Source organism: Prenolepis imparis, unplaced genomic scaffold, assembly GCF_030444845.1.
Source record: "Prenolepis imparis isolate NDT839.2.m4 unplaced genomic scaffold, iyPreImpa1.0 SCAF_7, whole genome shotgun sequence".
Classification (NCBI taxonomy): domain Eukaryota; kingdom Metazoa; phylum Arthropoda; class Insecta; order Hymenoptera; family Formicidae; genus Prenolepis; species Prenolepis imparis.
This window is the reverse complement of record NW_028141165.1, coordinates 13,937,862-13,957,765: the sequence shown is the minus strand read 5'-3', so window position 1 is coordinate 13,957,765 and position 19,904 is coordinate 13,937,862. Positions and strand designations below refer to the sequence as shown.

Sequence of the window (19,904 nt, the reverse complement as noted above, 5' to 3'; positions counted from 1 at the left end):
TTAGCTAAAAACATGAAGGTTTGCGGTTTCACCGACATCGACCAATTTTAACTTTAAATTTAATTAATTCAATCTTCTCTAGATTATTAAAAAATTGCATTATGTATATACATGTGAGTTACAAAGAAAGATAAAAATTTAATTTCAACTATAATTATAGCTAGTTAAGCGACATTAGTGAAGACCGTCGTTAATGAAGGTACACTACAAACGCGGAATCTAAATCGAACGGAACAGTGAATCAACATTCCGCGAACTTTGTCGTAATTCGTGATGTTTGTCGAGTCACCTTGGCTAGTTTCGGGTCACCGGCGCTCAGGATTAAAGCGGCCGAAACTGTCCCGTACTCGTTAAGATAAACCAATCCTATACTGGACGGTTCTTTGACCTCGTGTATTCGTATGCGGTCGACAACATACGGTTGCCTAATGATCTTAAACATTTTTTTCGTTGTAGATTTGCAAATCAATAGCATGTCGGTCAATAATAGTACGTGCACTTCCATCTGTAAAGGATAATTAATAGACCGTAATTTCTTATTTCAACACAGTGAGAATTAAATAATTGCTACCTTTAAGATATAGAAAAAAATTAGCTATAGAAACTACTTCATAAAATAAGTCAAATTACAACAGAATTATTTTCAATTATTTCGCTTATTATTGACAATCATGGATATTCTCTTTTAATCTCATATATTTATATTTCTGAATATAGTTTCATTTTATTCATATAAAAGTAATTTTGATCTGACTAACAATAAATAACATTGTCGCATACTTTGCTGGTGGCGTCTCTGAGTTTCAAATCCCCCTCTCGAAGGAGGGTTCTCAGGCTGCCCTTCGGACACCCGGGCATCGGCGTCGTGGTAATGTCGAGATTGCTGTACAGTTTGATCAGTTTCTCCACCTCCTCATCGAGACCTTTAGATTCCACGACGTCGTAACTCTCTAGACGGGAGGCTGCGCTGTCCAGCTGAGCAGCCTCCTCGTTTTTCCTCAGGGCCGCGTTCACAGACGCTACGAAACCGTCGACGGACTTGATCTATGTGCGAAATGAATCTTTCAAATTAAATTATCGCTTTTGTGAGTTTTCCTTATCACGCTTTCTTTTGGTATTAACTAAATTAAAAATTTATAGGATTCGCTTTATCTTTACGGAACGCACCGTAAAATCTAGGCAAATTTTTGGATCCAATTCTCCTTTGCGATCTTTATCTGATATATTAATAAGAGAAAAAAAATTGAAAATTTGTTATTTTACCATATGGACTAATTCCGCACGTTGCTTCTCGTTCTCGGTATTTTTATAAACGGCTTTGAGCAGAAGCGAATACCTAGTCAGCCTCTGCATCGGCATCACTAATATGTCCATAAGTTTCAGTCGATTGCAGTCCTTTTGCGTTTCGCACCACTGTAATAATAATTGAGATATTAATACAATTTGCATTATTATTTTCATTTTTATAATTTATTTCTTACAATATTGGTTATTACTAAAAGTTTATGTTTACCTACATATTAAATGAAACTTATTAAATTAAAAAGTTTGTCTATTAAGAAATTGTTGTAGTGTGACATGTCGTTATCTTTATGTATACGTATAATGTGTACGTGATGTTTCGATTAAAATCACTTTCCTAATAATTCAGATTAAACCTCAAACTTCCTGACCACTTCCGTAGTAAATTGGCCGATAATTGACTCTGTGAAGCTTCATAACATATATATAGGAACAGGTAGGAAGGATTAACAGAGAGTGTGTATGTACATACCACTAGATACGCCGTGAAAAGCTGATTATCATTTAGCCGGTCCTTACAATATTGCTGACACTTGCTTTGCTCGGCGCAGTATCTCGTGTAAGGCGCGAACGTCTGCTCGAAAGTTTCAAAGCCCAACAGAAGATGACCGGGATCGAGCGGCTGTCCGCTCGATCTCGACGTATTCACCATCGTGAGCAGATACTCGGTCCAGAAGTAGCGATTAGCGGCGTAGATATCGGGTATATTGCTGAAGAGCTTCGACCTGTCAACCTCGTTCAGGATATTCGAGGCTTGCAGGCTACAGAGGCACGCCATGAAGAGCTGCGATATTAGAGGCGATGATCATCATATTTTAGGGAGATTAAAAGCTTTAATCTCAACAATCCTCTCTGAATTTTAACTGCAGTGAGTTTTAATTTTCAGATATTCATGATACATTTCGTCAATTTAATTAATTCGATTATATTTAATTCGATACGACGGATTCGGTTGCACGAAATAGTGCAATAGGATAGCATGTAAATTATCGAAATGTAAATTGAAATTAAATGTTTTACTCACATCGGTTACGACCTTTAACGTTTTAATGTAAGCCACTTCGGTTTCGGCCAACTCCCAGAGAGCGGTTTGTTGCTGTGTTTGTTTCTCCGAAAGTAGGTGAGTATTCTCGACGATATTGCGCCAGTCATCTTCTAAACTGTAGAGCGCTGAAACAATATGAAGAGTAATGACGCTTACATTACAATGGTATACCTGAGGCTAGAGCAAACTACGTGATTTGTTCAGATTGTTCTTTGTAGATCATAAAAAAAAGTCATAAAGACATAAATTCTTTAGAAAGATCATAAAGAAAATGAAAAAAAGGAAGGTTCCCCTTTAAGTCGCGCTCTCTTGTGTAAAATCACGTCGATCGGACGACAAAATATTTTGTTTAAAACATACAGGAATGTCCCTTATTCATCGACTTTCGATTTTCGATACTGCAAGCGCTAACAGAGGGATGCTATTAGTAATTTAAATTACTACAACGTTGCCGACCGCATTTCATGTATATATATATATACACGATACCTTAGAATTAATTTTGCCCGACTCAAACAATCGCGCAAACATTTGCACTAGAACAAAAACATTTTTCCGAGAAGCGGAGGTAAAAAAGAAGATTAACATAACTCTCTTCGACAACAGTCATTAAGCAGAGTTTTTCAAACTTTGCCAATTCTGTTTGTATGTAACCAGATGGTAGAAAAAGAGAATTTAAACGTTCCTTCGAGATGAAGATGTTTTTCGAAGAGAGAAGAAACACACGTTAAACGGAAACGGACGATTTCGCGCAGCAACGACGATCATTGAGACAATTCCCTCCCGAGTTTCTCCAGCGTTCTGTTACTTCCGAGATTTCGAGGGAGTAAGATGCGCACGAGAGAAGAGCAGGGTAGAATTCGAACCTTCCTCGTTGATCGTCAGATCACATTGAAGATTCGGGAGTTTCGGCACGCCGTGCTTGTTGTACTCGTCCAATTGGGCAGTTAAGAGGTCCATCTTGATACCCTTGGTGTTGGTGAAGAACCCGCTCCAGCGCTGCTTGCTGGCTTTGAGTCCCGCAGCCCCAGCGGAACTTCGGCCAGAAGCGAGCGTCGTGCAGGCACCGCCAACCTCGGAATCGACGTTCGTATCTTCGGTGGAAACGCTGAAGAAACGACCGCTTCGACCTCGATAATTCTGTGGTAAAAAATTTATTCATTAATTATTAATTAATATTTTATCTAATTAGCAAGTCTAAAATTGAGAGATTTAATGCAACACTATAAATAATAAAATTATGTTTTCTCTCTTTATATTTATATATTATACAGGGTGTCTGATAATTAACTGACCAACACTTAAGGGTAGATTCCTGGGATCATTTGGAGACGATTTTTCCTTAGCGAAAATGTCGAGAGGAGGCCATCAATTTTTGCCATCATGTATCTTTGTCTAAGCCTCAAATTAAAATTCTATTAAAGTAAACTCTACTTGAAATTAACTGAAGAATGTGATTTTGTTAATATTTTATTTCTACAAAGTTTAGTTTGCGAAAAACCCTTATTTTCAATCTCTTATAACTCGAAAGTTATTGGTGCCTCGACATTTTTGCTGAGAAAAAATCGTCTCCAAATGATCCCAGGAATATGCCATTAACAGATGTACCACTAATTCTGGGACATCCTGTGTTAATAGAAAATATATTTCTTCGATATTCTTGCGAATATTTATATTGTGTTAATGTAAAGAGTGAAGGAAGAGGAACGCGAAGTGCGTCTAACGTGAAATGATTTGTGGACAAACTATCGATTGTCAGAAAAATTATTAAGCTCTTGAACGGAAGCTCGTTCACTTTGTCAAACGATTATGTCGCGATGAAATCGAAGGCTCCTTGAAATGAAGGCAACATTTTAGAAATTGCTCGTTGAGTTATCGCGCTCCATAATCCGCTATCGAATGTGTTGGTAACGCCATGAATAATGTATCGCCCAATGCGCCAACCTGTGTCAAGAGAAGCTTTCCCAGCATTTTATTAGTTATCCTTTCCCTGTGCAACCGCGACAAATCGCTCTCGTTACGCTACCATCGCATCGTACATTACGTCGTACATTACTGTATTTATGAAAACGCTTGCTCATACGTTCATACACATCAATGCGATTACAGGCTTTCATCGATTTTACATTTAACGCAATTTTATTTCTATTTCTTTTCTTTCAAATTCTACGAAAGAAGAGAGTTGCGCCGCTAATAAAGTATTATCCGATCTAGAGAGATAGAAATTTATCCTCCTAATAAAGAACGAATGAAGAACAATATTCGATTGATATGTACAAGTCCCAGAATTAGCGGATCATCTGTTAATGACAGATTCCTAGGATCATTTGGGGACGATTTTTCCTCAGCAAAAATGTCGAGGCACCAATAATTTTTAAGCGATGAGCGATTGAAAATAAAGGATTTTTCGCAAACTAAGCCTTGTGGAAATAAAATATTAATAAAAAATCACATTCTTCAATTAATTTCAAGTAGAGTTTATTTTAATAGAATTTTAATAAAGCTTAGTTACAAAAATACATGATGGCAATAATTGGAAATGCAAAAAATGATAGCCTGCCTCGATATTTTCACTGAGGAAAAATCGTCTCCAAATCCTAAGAATTTATCAGATGATCTGCTAATTCTGAGACACCCTGTATAACTTGCTTTTTGAATATTCGATAAATAATGTAATTTCGATTTTAAAGATGTTTTAGTGCCCATTTTTAAGATGATTTCAAAACAAGTCGAATTTCTTGCTCGATTACGCAAAAATCGCAATGTTTCGTTTTAATTTTTACAATAATTCAAATTCTCCTGCGACGATTAAAGTTCCAAGGACGATAAAAACAAGCGAAATATCATTGTAAACTAGTAAATTTATTGCACGGCGATAAAAGTCTTTCTCCCCAGCGTAAATGTATTGTGTATTTCAATGTATATGCGTTAATGTAGCGTAATCAATGCTTTGCCTGCTCGTTTCACGTGACGCAAAACGTGGGCAGATTTCATCTATAAAGTGTACCGTAATAACAGCGATAGCGGATCTTTATTGCAATCTATCGTGTCTTTAATGCGCTGTCCGTCACGCCGAAAATACAACGACGATCTCTAAAGCGCACCCTTCGTGTTAATTTTTCCAGTAGCAGTTACAATCGACTGCAAAAAAAAAAAAATAAAAAAAATATTTTCAAACCAAAAAAAAAAAAAAAAGAGATATCAAGTAGTTAATAATGAGATATACCAGGTGTCCCATTTTAAAGGACCCACTCAAATATCTCATTGTCAGAAACACTGCGTTAAATCGAAAAATGTTTCCTACAAAAGTTGTAGGGTTTCGAGGGGGACATAACATAGTAATATTCATTTGACCTTGGGCGGCGTCTCCAAGGTTAGTGAAGGTTAACCTTAAGTGAAGGTGAGAATGAATTTTGAAGAAAATAAAAAAATGCTCGGATAAAAGTTGTTCAAATTAATTAGTAGAAAAAGATGTTATAATAAAAAAATATGGGTTTCCATTTAAAAAATTCATTCTCACCTTCACTTGATCTTGGAGGCGCCGCCCAAGGTCATATGAATATTACTATGTTATGTCCTCCTCGAAACCCTACAACTTTTGTAGGAAACATTTTTCGATTTAACGCAGTGTTTCTGAGATATTTGAGTGGGTCCTTTAAAATGGGACACCCGAAAGCTTTAGAACTGATATTTTTATCCTTAGTGCATTGACAAAATTTTTGAATAATTATTTGATCAATTTTTCGCGTCTTTTAATTCTGATAAAATTGCAATTACAACAAAAATAAAACTTTGATTGCAATATGTCATAATGGAAGATGAAAGTCGAAAAATGAATCGTCGGAGCGGTGTGTCGGATCGAAAACGCGCTTATTCTACTGGAGCCTGGAACCCGGGGCTTTGCCTTTGACACTCAGGATTAAAACTTGTTGGTTTTATTTGTGTCTGGATTAGAGCTACGCTGAATCGACGGGAACACGAGAGATTACACTGCTGACCAAGTGGATTCATCCGGTTGTTGTATCCGGCATGGATGAGGCAGCTGCGTCGGGCGAATCAAGTTGGAATGCTGACGTAATTGTTGCGCGGACAATAGCGCAACGTTCAACACACATACACAAAGACAGTAATTACCAAGACACTGGAATTCGGATATAATACTAGAATAATATCGAATTAAAATTATGGATTATACGAATTTTTTTTCTGAACAGTAAGCAAAGACTTTACGTTTGTTTATTTTGCGCTTTTCTTTTCACCGCAAATATAATATATACAAAGTGTCTATTCAAATCTTGATGTAAAAAAATTCCCGGAGAGTTCCCTGATCTTCCAGGTATTTTCGCTCAAAATTCCAGGTAAAATAAGAAAATTTGTATATACATAGATGCAGTTTAAAAAAATAAGTTTCTTTATTGTATGCGCTTTTTAATGCGTTTCCTATTCATACGATTGCAAAATTATCAAGAATACAGTTTTTCTAGCATTTAATATTGATTCATTATAAATGTAAAATTAATTTGGACAATAACAAAGTTTGATATATCACTATTTGATATATCACTCACTTGATATATCACAGTTTGATATATCTAAACGTTAAAAAAATATGCAAAAATATAAAACAAATAATTTAAATTAAAACATCTTAAGGAATATTAATTTATTTAAATTAATTATATTTATTAAGTTATTTATTAAATAAATAAGGAATGCTAATTTGTTTAAATATTACCTATTAAAACAATTTTCTATGAAACTTACAAAAGATTTTGATGCTAAAAAGATGGTCAAATAAAAAATCACAAAATTTAACTATTGTGTTATGTTTCTTAAGTGCTAAATAAGAGTAAATCATCAAAGGACACACAATTTTTTAAAAATACTCTGAATCCTGATATCAAATTCCATGAGAATTGCCTGATTTTTCAAGATTGAACGAAATTTCCTGAGAATACCAGGTTTCTCCCGGGAATATACACCCTGTATATAATTATATTTACCAAAATTGCAGTTATTTAAATTCAATTTTTTTTCCAAATAATATTTAACGGACAATATTGTCGCGCAAATTTTGCCGCGAGAGGATCTCGTTCCCGATATCGACGAGTATTAACCGATATGACGCGCCGTCGTGCCTAGTTGGACGTGGCTTTGTTCGCGCCCGGCGAATCGTTTCGCGATTTGTCTCTGTCAGCTCGGCCGTATTGTTGCTCCCGTATCAATGGATCAAGGCTCGGAAAAGGACTACAGCGTTATTGTTCGCAGATGCTAAAGCGCTTCTTCATCTTCTTCGTAGAGCGCGCCGCTAAAAGAAAATGTTTGCGAGACAAAGTGCGTTCGCGTTTGACGAATGATGATATACGTGCTGGATATATACAGAGCACTGAACAAACATACACGAAGCGCATCAGCAAATTCTCTGGCCAATTTGGAGACGACTTTTTCTCAGCGAAAATGTCGAGGCATCAATAATTTTCAAGTTATTGATGATTTAAAAAAAAGAGCTTCTCACACAAATTAAACTTTGTAGAGTTAAAAGATTAACAAAACTACATTCTGCAATTAATTTCAGGTAGAGTTTACTTTAATAAAATTTTATTAGTTATAAAGATAGAAGATGGCAAAAATTGGGAACATGCAAGAAATGACTTGTTCGACATTTTTGTTGAGGAAAAATCCTTCTAAATTGGCCACAGAATCAAATAGTGTGTTCCATATATGTTTGTTCAGTTACACTCTGTATACTTTTTGCAAACTATATTCCGAAGTATAGACTGTCTTTCGCGTTGATGTGATGTACTTAATCGCATTACAAATGTGCGACACAGAAGATTATATTTAAATCTCTTTAATAAGAGATCTCTTTAATCTCTTAAAAGGATTTCTTCGCGACGAAGTCGAGTTAATTAAACTTTAATTTGTGAGAAAGTTAAGCTGGGAAATTTATCACTTACACACATGTGTGTCGTGAGAATCAATTTAAAATATTACTTTGGCGGAAGTGAGCTACTTACTCCACTGGTTTTCCGCAACGGCACATTCTGGTTTCCTCTTTGACTCGACGTTCGAGAATTCAATCTTTCATCCTTAACTGAAATGAGAAAACGAGAGTTACTAAATTACGTATCTCTTTATGTATCTATGTAATAAGTTTCAATTAATCAGATATTTTTTTGTAATTATATATTCTCCAATAAAGTAATTTCTGTCTAATAATAATTATATATATAATATTTATATTTATATATATATTATATACATATATGTATAATATTTATTATATATATAATTATATTATATACACAGAGAGAATTTTCTCTTAGAATTTACCCTGAAAATCATGATAATCGTGGGACAATATGGTATGGAAAGAATTTTATGCATGAGAATTTCTCTGATTAATATTTATCACAATAAAAATAATAATATCTAATTACAATAAAATATAAAATATGTTTGATTAATTTTACTATGCAATTTAGTAAAATTAATTAAACATGTTTTATATTTTATTGTGATAGATATTAATCAGAGATTCTCTATGAGAAAGCTTAACTTGCACATTGCCATAATTGAAAAACCATCTTAATGAGTAAAATAAAATGGTGAAGAAGCAATATGCAAGTTAAGCTTCCTCTATGAGGAAGCCATAATTGAAAAACCATCTTAATTAGCGAAATAAAATGGTGAGGAAGCAATGTGCAAATTTCCATTTGTTATATATTATATATATAATTATGTATCTAATAATAATTATAATTAATTTACATTATTATAACTTTTGTTATATAAATAATATATAATATATAAATAATAATAAATATAATAATAATAATAATAAATAATCAATATATAAATAATAATAAATATAATAATAATAATAAATAATAATCAATATATAAATATATATAAATAAATTACAAATATTCAAAATAATGCAAATTGCGTAATAGATTGTGCAATATATTAACGAGATATTACGCTTAAAAAAAAATCTTTAATTTAAACAAATCTCACATACACACTTTGCGACATATTATTGCGCAAAATATGCGAGAAAATTCAATTCTCAGTCGCAATACTTTTTTTTCCGGCGCAAATGTCATTTTCAGCATGCACGGGGCGAATTTGTTTCATATTTAAACGCCTACAAAGCATCGTATAGTTGAAAATCGCATGGCTGAGAATCGCGAATTGAACGCCTTTGTTGCTGACACGCGTAATATCTTTATAATGCGTGAGAAAATCGAGGGGGAGTCCGTTTAAATCGTACGGATGCCCGGGGCATCCTAATTTTGAAAGCTTTTCTACGGCTGATATGCCGATAGTTGGCGTTCGCATCTGAACTTTACCTTTATCGAACGCAAAAGGATCAAAGGATCAAACGCATTATAAGGGTCGCTGTTGGCATTAACTCCACCATTATCCAGGGATAACTTATGCTCGTCTATTGACCCTATTAAAACTTCATTATCGCTTTGTGAAAATAAAAATGTAAAATGGATCGCGTATCTATATAGCTGTTTCTTTTTTGTTTTTTAAAAATATACGTATTAAAATTTTGCAGAGAGAAGAGAATTCAATTTTGAAGAGCAAAGTTCTCAATTTCGATTTATTTTTCGCATGTTATCGTCTTCCTGTTTGCATCATTGTATTATTATAGATTATAGAGAATTTATTTATTAGTAATTAAAGTATTACATCTATAGTATATGAACGTATGTGCGTATATTAAATTTTATTAAATTATATAATATTCTGAATTTCTTAAATATATACAAGAACAGAAATCCCCCCCCCCCTCCTATTAATAATTATTATATGCAAATAAATAAATATATACATATGTATCGTATGAACTAGAAATTTATTATCGACATTATTTTTACGATATATTTATATAATTTAATAATTTATATAAATTTAATTTATACAATTTAGCAAAATTTACTACGTTCACACACATAGTATTATAGTATACTATAGTTATGATGCTTTAATTACAGTCCGTTATGCTTGTATCGTCGCAATCGCCTTGTTACGGATTTAGTTAGTTTCGAATTTTAATCACTCCAAGTTGCATCGTCCCTATATTGGTTCCACTATGCTCGTCTGTATCGACATCTGGGTCCAGACAGTGACCAGTTATTCCTATCGCGGTTCCTTGAGCGTACAAGGGCGTCCTGCAGCTAGTTCTGGTTTAATTTCGTTGCGGTGTGGCAGCTTTTCAATCGGTCTCGACAAAGCGGGCGACCGAAAGAAAATCGTTACCCATTTGCCGTCGAAGACATGTATTGCAATTTCGTTTCCGTCCGCGCGGAACGGAAGTCAATTTTCTACGTGGCGCTTTATTTTCCGATAAGCAGCGATAAATTTTGACATTTCCAACGCGGACGAAAACTTTTCACGATAACTTTTTTCACAAGTTAAGGCTCCTGGCTCCTTGCTGACCATGTCGAAATCGTGACGTCAGAGGCGAGAAAACACACGCTAAAATTTCTTAGATGCCATTTCGAAATAAAAAAATATTTCGATGAAACAGCACTTTAGATGGCTTTAGCACATTCTTAAAAAACCGCGAAAACTATCCTTTCCCCTTTATAATCAATCAACAGCTGTAAAATGTAATATTATGAAGCCCAGTCCGTCTGGTCTTTGCACATGCGCAGTCATTCCGCATGTCAAAGTCTGATATCTCGATTATTTTACAGATGTTGATTGATTATAAAGGGAAAAGGATAGTTTTCGGGATTTTTTAAGAGTGTGCTAAAGCCATCTGAAGTGCTGTTTAATCGAAATATCTTTTCATTAAAAAATGGCATCTAAGAATTTTCAGCGTGTGCTTTTTCGCCTCTGACGTCACAATCCAATATGGCCGCGGTGAGCATCCAGTAGCCTTAAAGAATATTTTCAAGAATCGCCAGGCGCGCGAAGCGCGTAAAGAATATCAATGTCTTATTACATATATATATATATATATATATGTAACAAAAAAATTCTAACTGCAATAAACTGATATAATATATTATTATAACAATTTTTTTATGTTTCTTGTAAATAAAAGATAGATTTTATTATGCGGGACAATGTATTTTCAATTTCTCTGCAATATTCAGTAGTAATATCTGACATTAATCGGACATTAGAGATTATTACTATTTGTCGGTCGTAATGAGCTTGAAAATAGATAGCAGCATTGCTTTATTTAAATTATGATTAACGAATCAAATATTAACAATATCGCAAAACAAAATCGTTTTAAATAAAAATATATGTATTATATATATACATATATATAATATATGTACAATATATATTTTAATTTAGATTGATTTTGTAGTAATATCTGACATTAATCGGTAGTAGTAATATCTGACAGTAAGTAGTAATATTTGACATTAATCGGACATTGACGATCATTACTACTTGCCGCTCGTTATGAGCTTAAAAAATAAATGATAGCAAAAATGCTTTATTTAAATTATGATTAACCGATCAAATATTAACAATATCGTAAAACAAAATCGGTCTAAATAAAAAAAAAAATATATATATTTTATTATAATATATATATAATAAAATATACATATATATATATAATATATATTTTTATTTACATAGATCGATTTTGTTTTGCGATATTGTTAATATTTGATCCGTTAATCATAATTTAAATAAAGCAATTTTGCTATTATTTATTTTTTAAGCTCATAACGAGCGGCAAGTAGTAATGATCATCAATGTCCGATTAATGTCAGACATTACTACTGAATATTGCAGAGAAATTGAAAATACATTGTCCCATAATAAAATCCATCTTATTAAATTTACAAGAAATTATCAAGAACTTGTTATAATAATATCGCATCAATTTATTGTAGAATTTTTTAAAATATATATATATATATAATATAAATTTTTATTTACATAGATCGATTTTGTTTTGCGATATTGTTAATATTTGATCCGTTAACCATAATTTAAATAAAGCATTGCTGCAATCACTTTTGCTATCATTTATTTTTTAAGCTCATAACGAGCGGCAAGTAGTAATGATCATCAATGTCTGATTAATGTCAGATATTACTACTGAATATTGCAGAGAAATTGAAAATACATTGTCCCATAATAAAATCCATCTTATTAAATTTACACGAAATTATCAAGAACTTGTTATAATAATATCGCATCAATTTATTGTAGAATTTTTTAAAATATATATATATATATATAATATATAATATAAATTTTTATTTACATAGATCGATTTTGTTTTGCGATATTGTTAATATTTGATCCGTTAACCATAATTTAAATAAAGCATTGCTGCTATCACTTTTGCTATCATTTATTTTTTAAGCTCATAACGAACGGCAAGTAGTAATGATCATCAATGTCCGATTAATGTCAGATATTACTACTGAATATTGCAGAGAAATTGAAAATACATTGTCCCATAATAAAATCCATCTTATTAAATTTACAAGAAATTATCAAGAACTTGTTATAATAATATCGCATCAATTTATTGTAGAATTTTAAAAAATATATATATATATATATATAATATAAATTTTTATTTACATAGATCGATTTTGTTTTGCGATATTGTTAATATTTGATCCGTTAACCATAATTTAAATAAAGCATTGCTGCTATCACTTTTGCTATCATTTATTTTTTAAGCTCATAACGAGCGGCAAGTAGTAATGATCATCAATGTCCGATTAATGTCAGATATTACTACTGAATATTGCAGAGAAATTGAAAATACATTGTCCCATAATAAAATCCATCTTATTAAATTTACAAGAAATTATCAAGAACTTGTTATAATAATATCGCATCAATTTATTGTAGAATTTTTTAAAATATATATATATATATAATATATAATATAAATTTTTATTTACATAGATCGATTTTGTTTTGCGATATTGTTAATATTTGATCCGTTAACCATAATTTAAATAAAGCGTTTTTGCTATCATTTATTTTTTAAGCTCATAACGAACGGCAAGTAGTAATGATCATCAATGTCCGATTAATGTCAGATATTACTACTGAATATTGCAGAGAAATTGAAAATACATTGTCCCATAATAAAATCCATCTTATTAAATTTACAAGAAATTATCAAGAACTTGTTATAATAATATCGCATCAATTTATTGTAGAATTTTAAAAAATATATATATATATATATAATATAAATTTTTATTTACATAGATCGATTTTGTTTTGCGATATTGTTAATATTTGATCCGTTAACCATAATTTAAATAAAGCATTGCTGCTATCACTTTTGCTATCATTTATTTTTTAAGCTCATAACGAGCGGCAAGTAGTAATGATCATCAATGTCTGATTAATGTCAGATATTACTACTGAATATTGCAGAGAAATTGAAAATACATTGTCCCATAATAAAATCCATCTTATTAAATTTACACGAAATTATCAAGAACTTGTTATAATAATATCGCATCAATTTATTGTAGAATTTTTTAAAATATATATATATATATATATAATATATAATATAAATTTTTATTTACATAGATCGATTTTGTTTTGCGATATTGTTAATATTTGATCCGTTAACCATAATTTAAATAAAGCATTGCTGCTATCACTTTTGCTATCATTTATTTTTTAAGCTCATAACGAACGGCAAGTAGTAATGATCATCAATGTCCGATTAATGTCAGATATTACTACTGAATATTGCAGAGAAATTGAAAATACATTGTCCCATAATAAAATCCATCTTATTAAATTTACAAGAAATTATCAAGAACTTGTTATAATAATATCGCATCAATTTATTGTAGAATTTTAAAAAATATATATATATATATATATAATATAAATTTTTATTTACATAGATCGATTTTGTTTTGCGATATTGTTAATATTTGATCCGTTAACCATAATTTAAATAAAGCATTGCTGCTATCACTTTTGCTATCATTTATTTTTTAAGCTCATAACGAGCGGCAAGTAGTAATGATCATCAATGTCCGATTAATGTCAGATATTACTACTGAATATTGCAGAGAAATTGAAAATACATTGTCCCATAATAAAATCCATCTTATTAAATTTACAAGAAATTATCAAGAACTTGTTATAATAATATCGCATCAATTTATTGTAGAATTTTTTAAAATATATATATATATATAATATATAATATAAATTTTTATTTACATAGATCGATTTTGTTTTGCGATATTGTTAATATTTGATCCGTTAACCATAATTTAAATAAAGCGTTTTTGCTATCATTTATTTTTTAAGCTCATAACGAACGGCAAGTAGTAATGATCATCAATGTCCGATTAATGTCAGATATTACTACTGAATATTGCAGAGAAATTGAAAATACATTGTCCCATAATAAAATCCATCTTATTAAATTTACAAGAAATTATCAAGAACTTGTTATAATAATATCGCATCAATTTATTGTAGAATTTTAAAAAATATATATATATATATATAATATAAATTTTTATTTACATAGATCGATTTTGTTTTGCGATATTGTTAATATTTGATCCGTTAACCATAATTTAAATAAAGCATTGCTGCTATCACTTTTGCTATCATTTATTTTTTAAGCTCATAACGAGCGGCAAGTAGTAATGATCATCAATGTCTGATTAATGTCAGATATTACTACTGAATATTGCAGAGAAATTGAAAATACATTGTCCCATAATAAAATCCATCTTATTAAATTTACAAGAAATTATCAAGAACTTGTTATAATAATATCGCATCAATTTATTGTAGAATTTTTAAAAATATATATATATAATATATAATATAAATTTTTATTTACATAGATCGATTTTATTTTGCGATATTGTTAATATTTGATCCGTTAACCATAATTTAAATAAAGCATTGCTGCTATCACTTTTGCTATCATTTATTTTTTAAGCTCATAACGAGCGCCAAGTAGTAATGATCATCAATGTCTGATTAATGTCAGATATTACTACTGAATATTGCAGAGAAATTGAAAATACATTGTCCGATAATAAAATCTACCTTATTAAATTTACAAGAAATTATCAAGAACTTGTTACAATAATATAATATCGTATCAATTTATTGTAGAATTTTTTACAATAAAGATCGCATCCCGAAAATGATATAGCCGTTGTTATATTCGTACTCTATTATTTGCACCATATGACGATGAAGAGCTCCGTAGCTCTTTTCGCTTTTGAATGATATTGCGCGCATCTTTTCCCTTTCCCTCGTATGGCACACAACGATTACAAAAGAAAGCCGGATACTTTTAGCTCTCGGCTCTCTCTCAAAGAATATTATTGGCGATCTGTCGATCATGGGCGAACGTATCCTGATTACCCGTTTTTGCTCGAGCCCGACGTCGAGGAAATTGAACATTTTTCCGACACGCTCGCTTCGTGTCGTTGTCGTCCCTGAAATTACGCTTGCTCGTATTGCTCGGATACGTGTATTTCGGTCCGAGCTCATTCTTGAAGGTATTCACGAGAGTATTCAATGTATAGAATCGTTTCGTGCGCGGCACAAAAGAATTACATTATTAGAATCAGCGTTACATTTAATAAGTATTATATTTAAGATATAAAATCATAATAACATACAGACGTGTGCAGCTTATTAGACTCAAACATATTTTTATGTTGAGATTACTTCACAGTTGTTTTTTTGCGGTTTTTAATAGACACATTTATTTAAGTTTTATTTTTTTTTATAAAAGATTGAAGATTTTTTAATATAATTTGTTGACCTGCAGATTAATCGGAAACATCTTTTTTAGCGATAAAAACTCATATTGAATCAGCAAAGGGTCATTATGTCACGTTTTGACAATTAAAATTATTTGGTCTGTTTTTGGGTCAAATCATTTAAGAAATTTACCCGAGATTAGACCTCGTTTGTGTTAATTAATTTTTAAAATTTTATTCCGGTCCGAATAATTCACGAATTTTATATATTTTGCGTCGAGGATCGGATTTGTTAGTAGTTTTATAATTAGAATAATTAATTTTAAAATGGATTGGAGTTAATTTATATTTTAATATTACTGAGGTTTGATAAAGATTTAAGTTTTATTTTTTTTTTATAAAAGATTGAAGATTTTTCAATAATTTGTTGACCTGCAGATTATTCGAAAACATCTTCTTTAGTGATAAAAACTCATATTAAATCAGCAAGGGGTCACACTGCGTGTCCATGATGTTTGTGTCATATTATCTTTGATATTGATTGGTTTTATCGTGTTAGTTTTGTACCAATGAATAATGTTCACTATAAACAATAATTTATCTTTAATATTAATTAAATTTTAATCGTAAAAATTTTGGAGAAGAAAAATGATTTATTCACATACGTCTGTTTAAATGATAAAACTCAAACATTTTTACTGTTTTAATGATTTATTTGAAGAAATAATTTTAATTGTAACATACAGAATACCCAAAATTATATTTTAATAAATAGATAAATTATATTTTAATAAATCGATCATTTTTCTTCTCCAAACCTCAAAATTCTACGATTAAAATTCAAATAAAATGAAAAATAAATTATTATCCACAGTGTATATTATTTATATTTGTATAAAACTAACACGATAAAACCACTCAATATCAGCGATAATATGGCACAAACATCACGGACACGCAGTGACCCCTTGCTGATTCAATATGAGTTTTTATCACTAAAAAAGATGTTTCTGAATAATCTGCAGGTCAAAACATTATTTAAAAAATCTTCTATCTTTTATAATACAAAAAAAAAAAACTTAAATAAATGTGTCTATTATAAAACGCAAAAAGACATAACTGTGAAGTAATCTCAACATAAAAATAGGTTTGAGTCTAATAATCTGCACACGTCTGTATATCTGTAGAATGTTTTATTTCATATACATATATATATTTTTTAATTGTTTCTTAAAAATATAAACTTGCTTAATTCTCAAACAAGCGTGTACCAAGTCAGATGCTATTTCATGTTTACCCGTTTCATGTTGGGACTACTGACGGAAAAAGTACGCCAAAAGTTAGATAGAGACAGACAGAGAGAGTGGGGAATATACTCGGAGAATCACACGCACATGCGAGACTCGGCCTGACTGACTGAGAATGTCGACTGAATCTGCCGTCTCTTTCCTTTCCGCGATTCTCTTCTCGTCCCCGTTCACCGCTTTGTTGGCCGACGAGCTCTGGGCTTAACTCGAACAGAGTTGTGTCACCGCGACGCGCCGTGTTACGAGGCTGTTATCCAACGCGCGCGCGAAAATATGCGACGAGCAGCGACGTATGCGTCGACGATGGTGCACGGTTATTATTACACCGACAAGTCGATCGAGAAATTAAAAATCGTTGATTAAATTTTCTTCTATCTAAGTCGAGATAAAAGTAGAAACTCTCGTGGCTTTTGGCCAAATTAAATATCAATCGATATACTAATTTAATTAATATATACCTTTTTCTAGAGTTTTTTTTTTTAAGCTTCATGGATTCTTTCGAAGAATCAATTTTAAGAATTTCTGTGATAACGCGTTCGAGCGTGTGTTTCGAATTTTTTTTCATCGCGGCAACACTTTGCGCAGTTTTATTTACAAATTCCTTCGGTCTCGTCGAGAGTCCACCGACGTGTCCGTTACTGTAATTCCGCGAACTGCTTTAACAACGTCATGAATCACGGAATGACTCCGTGCGTCGTAATATATGCGCGCAGAAACGAGAGATAACAGGCGCTGCCATTATTTTCGTATGCGATTATTATTCCGGACGTGACGCGGCTGTGCCGTTCGTGTGAGTCGCTTCCACCCCGATAATAATACATATCGATAACGATAGCAATAAGGGCGGGTGAATTATATTAAGATTAAAAGAAATTACTATTCTAAAAAAAGAATATTTAAATATAAGATAAACTTCTCTAGAGCGAGATCAGTAGAATTGCTTTAGTCAAAGTGATAGGGAGCATTTAATTTGTTTATTTTAAATCAAAAAAAGTTTTTATTGTTTGAACACTCCAATATCGTAATAAAGATCAGCGCTTCTGCTATGCATGTACTATAAAATGTCTCATGCTTATCGAATCATCTTCTATCTATGGATTTTTTTTATCGAATTAAACTTAATTTTATATGATCAATTGTTGAAAATAAATCTTGAAAATTTTGTTACAAAATAATATGTGCATGCAGAATGTATTATTAAAAAGCTAGAATTTTATTGGAGTTTTCTCAATAAAGAATTGAGTTAAAATTGATCAAACAATTTTCATAAATGTGTTGTTTAAATCCTGCGATCCTATTTTGAATTGCAAGTTTGACGTTTGCCTTATCTAATAGGAGAGAACAGAGAGGGTCGTGAATAGAGTACTCCTTTTCCGTCCGCTATGAACACGAGCGATGTAAATCTCTCTCCCGGGAATAGTTTTAACAGTAGTGCGCTCACTTGAAGAGGGACGATCTCGAGCATAAGACATGCGTTCTCGAAACAAAGTTCGTTTCGCGTGCAAGTACATGGGCCGCGTGCGTGTATATGTTTGCATGTGTGTAAAATAGGGTACGTATATACAGTAAGCGCAGTAGACCATCCCGTCTCGTCGCGGCTCAGACCTTAATGACGTCATTATCTCTAATTAGAATTCTCATAGTGGTAACCGCCGGAACGCCCCGTTACCCACCTTTCACGATACTTGGATAGTGTATCGATGCTCCGTTCGCGAGATACCGGGAGTATTCTTGCGTGCCTCGATGCTTCACTTCCGGCTAAGCTCGACACGCTGATTTCACTTCCGAAATGTCGAGTAATCGAAGTAATTCTGAAATGCATCTTTTATCGCAGCGTACATTATATACATCGATCTTTATTGATTGTTGCAAAAGAAAGAAATATGTAAGAATACAAATCAATATGTTGCGCAATGTCTTCAGTTTGACACGATATATTTTGTCATATTTATTTTTAACGTGCTCGCTAAATTTCGCGATCGTCAGTTTAGCATAATTTTACCGGGAATTTCGAGAAGTCAAAATATCGGCTAGTTAGCGAATTCCCTCTCGTCGGATTATAGATCGTGTAAAACGAACCGCCGAGCATAGTCCGCGCGTGATAGCACGCCGGTAACGAGAATCATGTATAGGATAAACTGCGGATGAGCAATCTGACTGTGTGACCAATCGTCGACGTGCGTCGTGCGCTCGAAGTTACGTCATCGAAAATGCCATCCTCTTTTTCTCTCTCCTTGCCTCTCTTTCTCTGCAGGATGTGGCGATAGAAGTGGATCATCGCGGAAAATATTCTTCTCTTCCTCCAGCCCTCTCTTGCCACGCGCGCAGAAATTCATTCGCGAGTCGTCGCCGCCGCCGCGAAGGTCGCCAGCAGAAATTAATTTTGGTCGCGTTCCTCCTTGGTCTCTCTCGTTCCGCTAATTCGATCCGCCTGATCCGATAACGAATGTCGCAAGAGCGAAAAAACGCAGGCTGCAGCTTAGAGCCGATACGCATATGTAAGAGAAACTATAGTAT

At 32.3% G+C, this 19,904-nt stretch overlaps 1 protein-coding gene across 9 annotated transcripts in view; it reads right to left on the bottom strand.

The window, feature by feature from the left end:
• Window positions 1–19,904, bottom strand: part of LOC145939131 (pleckstrin homology domain-containing family G member 5) — a 169,292-nt gene that overhangs the window by 4,182 nt on the left and 145,206 nt on the right. For all 9 annotated transcript variants that reach the window (XM_083043316.1, XM_083043317.1, XM_083043310.1 and 6 more), the window contains 7 exons: window positions 8,365–8,441; window positions 3,214–3,487; window positions 2,327–2,472; window positions 1,775–2,086; window positions 1,264–1,413; window positions 781–1,044; window positions 290–505 (listed from right to left, as the gene is read on the bottom strand). In XM_083043316.1, the coding sequence (XP_082899442.1) occupies window positions 290–505; window positions 781–1,044; window positions 1,264–1,413; window positions 1,775–2,086; window positions 2,327–2,472; window positions 3,214–3,487; window positions 8,365–8,441 (1,439 nt within the window). The remainder of the gene's footprint in view (window positions 1–289; window positions 506–780; window positions 1,045–1,263; window positions 1,414–1,774; window positions 2,087–2,326; window positions 2,473–3,213; window positions 3,488–8,364; window positions 8,442–19,904) is intronic.